This window comes from Suricata suricatta, chromosome 9 (assembly GCF_006229205.1).
Source record: "Suricata suricatta isolate VVHF042 chromosome 9, meerkat_22Aug2017_6uvM2_HiC, whole genome shotgun sequence".
In the NCBI taxonomy this organism is placed as follows: domain Eukaryota; kingdom Metazoa; phylum Chordata; class Mammalia; order Carnivora; family Herpestidae; genus Suricata; species Suricata suricatta.
The window spans coordinates 8,270,718-8,274,141 of NC_043708.1; the positions used below are offsets into that span (position 1 = coordinate 8,270,718).

General features: G+C 53.0%; 1 protein-coding gene across 1 annotated transcript in view; it reads right to left on the minus strand.

Moving 5' to 3' along the window:
- The window catches only part of GLRX5 (glutaredoxin 5), an 11,082-nt gene that overhangs the window by 7,440 nt on the left and 218 nt on the right, over positions 1-3,424 (minus strand). The window contains exon 2 of the mRNA XM_029951947.1: positions 3,105-3,422. Coding sequence (XP_029807807.1) covers positions 3,105-3,402 — 298 coding nt within the window. The 5' untranslated portion in view covers positions 3,403-3,422. The remainder of the gene's footprint in view (positions 1-3,104; positions 3,423-3,424) is intronic.

Genomic DNA, 3,424 nt, shown 5'->3' on the forward strand with positions numbered 1-3,424 from the left:
TCTGTCTGTAAAAATGTGACTGGGTGTCCTGAGTGCTGTGACCTTTAATTGGGTAACTGAGTGATGATGTTTGATGCCTTGCTGAAGTCCATAGAAGCTCACGGCTACCTTTGTTCGGGCCATTCTCTGCTCCTTAACACCAGGGGGACCGGGTTTGGCCCGGCCGTAAATAAAATCTTGCCTCGCTTCTGTTCGGTGTTTGGTGGTCTTTTTTGACATCACCCCGTTGCACCTGCCTCCCATCTGAAGGTTAATACTTGCCCATGGGTTTATTTTTCTAAGGACAGAGAAGGCGTACGTTATGTTCAACATCTATGCAACACATTTACTGACCAAGAAAACAATCCGGTATGAAACAAAATGAGAATGGAAATGCTGAAGCTCAATGGTCAAGAAATTTAAGAGCTGGGGCGTCTGGGTGGCTCAGCCAGTTAAGCCTCTGACTCTTGGTTTCAGCTCAGGTCATGATCTCACAGTTTGTGGGTTCAAACTCCACAGGGCTCTGCAATGGCAGAGGGAAGCCTGCTTGAAAGTCTCTCTCTGCCCCTCCCCTGCTCATGCTCTCTCTCCCACACAAAAAATAAATAAAGCTTAAAAAAATAAAAAAGTTAAAAGAAAGGAAATTTAAGGACTAAATCCCTGTTGCTGTTGTCTGAACACTTAAGAACGTGAGACCTGGGGCACCGGGGTAGCTCAGACAGTTAAGTGACAGACTCTTGATTTTAGCTCAGGTCATGATCCCAGGGTCACGGGATCAAACCCCGTGTTGGGCTCCGTCAAGACAACACGAGTCTCTTTGGAATTCTCTCCCTCTCTCTGCCTCTACCCTGCTCATATACACGTACTCACTCTCAAAAAAATAAATAAATAAACTTAAAAAAAAAAAAAGAATGTGAGGCTGGAAGCCAGACAGGTGAAACAGAAGATGGGAACCTAAGTGCTATGAGTCAACCTTCTTATTTCTGCTCCTGCTTTGTCCTTACATTCCCGGGTACCCCGTCTCTGGTTATATTTTAATTTTTTTCTTATGTTTTTATTTATTCTTGAGAGAGAGAGAGAGAGACAGCATGAGCAGGGGAGGGGCAGATATAGAAGGACACAGAGAATCCGAAGACAGGCTCCAGCCTCTTAGCTAGCTGTCAGCACAGAGCCCGACTCGGGGCTCAAACCCACGAATCGCATGATCATGACCTGAGCCGAAGCTGGACGCTCAACTGACTGAGCCCCTCAGGTGCCCCTCCATCTCCGGTTATATTAAACAGGAGAACAGAAACCACAAACCAAAGACCTTCAAAACTTCATATTAAGCAGGCTATTAACAACACAACTTTTTATTAAGAGCCAGGCTCGCCATTTGCAGGGGGCCTGTGGCCAGGTCCCCACCGCAAGATCACAGGGTAGTTTCTCCTATCTTATCTTTGAAGCAGAGCAGCCACTGCTGGGTGAAGAGCCCAGATCCCACCTTCCCCCACCCCACCCCCACCCAGTACATAGAAAAACAAAACCCAAACCCCAAGGCTCAGTGACCGGTGCATTCTAGCAGGAAAACAAACACGAGCCATGAGCATGAATTCAGGGCAAGATCACACAAAGCCGGTAATATTAACCTGCCTTCGCTCCTCCTAGTTTCCACCCACAGAATCCAAGAGTTTCCCAGGGATTAATCTGGGGTGGGGGTGGGGAGGGAATACTGTGAAAGCCAAAATATCCCAATAAATAAATAGCTACCATTTAGTGGGTGCCTTCTATGTGCCTGATTAAAGGGTGGGCACTTTCTCAAGAGTTTTACTTTCTCTTTTGTCCTCATCCAAACTTTGTCAAGTCTGCTTTCCTCATCTTCGCATATGGCTGAATAGGTAAAGGCAGTGACGGGATTTGTGTAAGGCTGCACGGTGGCTGCTGAGGGATCACAAGCAAACCTCTCCGCCACACCCGCCAGGCGCCTCAAGCAGAAAGGACTAGGACTGGTCCTTTCGACTGGAGAAGAACAGTCCTAAATAGGTAAGAACAACATGGAGAATTCTAGTCCTAGAATAACAGAGAAGCTGGCCCTGTAAAACTGTTTTTGGAACGCTGTAACTAAAGACTAGCACTAGGCTCAGGGAGCGGCCAGGATTCCGTCCCTGGAAGTCTCTAACCCGAATACAGGAGCCTTGGCCATGCTCTAGGAGGGAAAAACAGCCCCTACATTTCTCCACCAACCCTGACCCAGAATCTTAGCCAAGGGGCAAGTCAACACATCCTCGGTCCTCTTCCTCCTCCCCCACTGAGATAAGATACGAGAAAGTCCATCACTAAGGTTCCTGGCACGGGGCTCACTAGAAGAGGTAGGTACTCCTCAGCTGTCAGGGCCCTCCGGCCTCTCCCCTGTGAAATGCCACACACAGGACCTACTGCATCTGGCCCGGGACCTGTCCTTGAGCTCCAAGCTTGAGTTCGCTAGGGCACAGGGTTCATTCCTTATCTCTCTGCCCACAAGCCTCTCCACGCCCCAGCACCCCCCACCCCCACGATCCTAACCTGCCCTTGAGTATCTACAAATTTCATGGCTTTTTCGCCCACACCAAGTGATCCCAAGAGCAGTCCAAAAGCTGTGTCAACCCCCTCCTTGCACCAACAACAGAAGATGGTTCCTGACACCCCGTGCCTTGAAGCACCAGCCAGCCTCAGACAAAGGCAACTTCGGCCCTTCCTCCACCATCAACAGCACCAGCTCCGTATTCATGAGCGAGGCCAACCTCCTCGACGTGTCCCCCAGAGCGCCTGCCTCCTAGTGGTTCTTACTGTATCCCTTCCTTCTTGCCTTCCTTCCCCACCATGGTCCCTCGACTGAGCCGGAGAGATCTGGCCCCGAAACGCCTCTCCAGGCTCAGCGTGGGGATAGGTGAACACCTAGGACTCACCCAATGCCCAAGTTGGCAAGAGTACCAGAAGCCCAGATCCTCAAGACCCGCATCAAGCCGATCATGCCCCCACCCGACTCCGAACACAGAGCAGCAACCCTAGCCCGGCTCGAACCCTCCCAGATAGATCCGGCGCGACACACCCAGGCCCCGCGGGGCGGCCTCGGCTCGTCGCCCCCCACCCGGCGGGCCCCGCCTGACCTTGCCGGAGCTGGGGGTCGTCCAGCACATTGTAGGCCGCGTAGTCGCGGACGCCGTGCAGCCGCAGGATCTGCACCACCGCGTTGCTGAAGCCGCACTGGGGCTTCTCCGGAGTCCCCTTGAGGAAGACCACCACCTTGTCCTTCTTTACTAGCGCGTCCAGTTGCTCCGCCGAGCCGCCCCCACCGCCGCCTCCCGAACCCGCCGTCCGCACGCCTGGGCCCTGCAGGCCGCCGCTGCCTGCGCCGCGCCCCCAGCGGAGCAGAGCCACCGCCACCCGGCCCAGGGACCCGCTCATGCCCGCACGCTGGCCGGAGCCT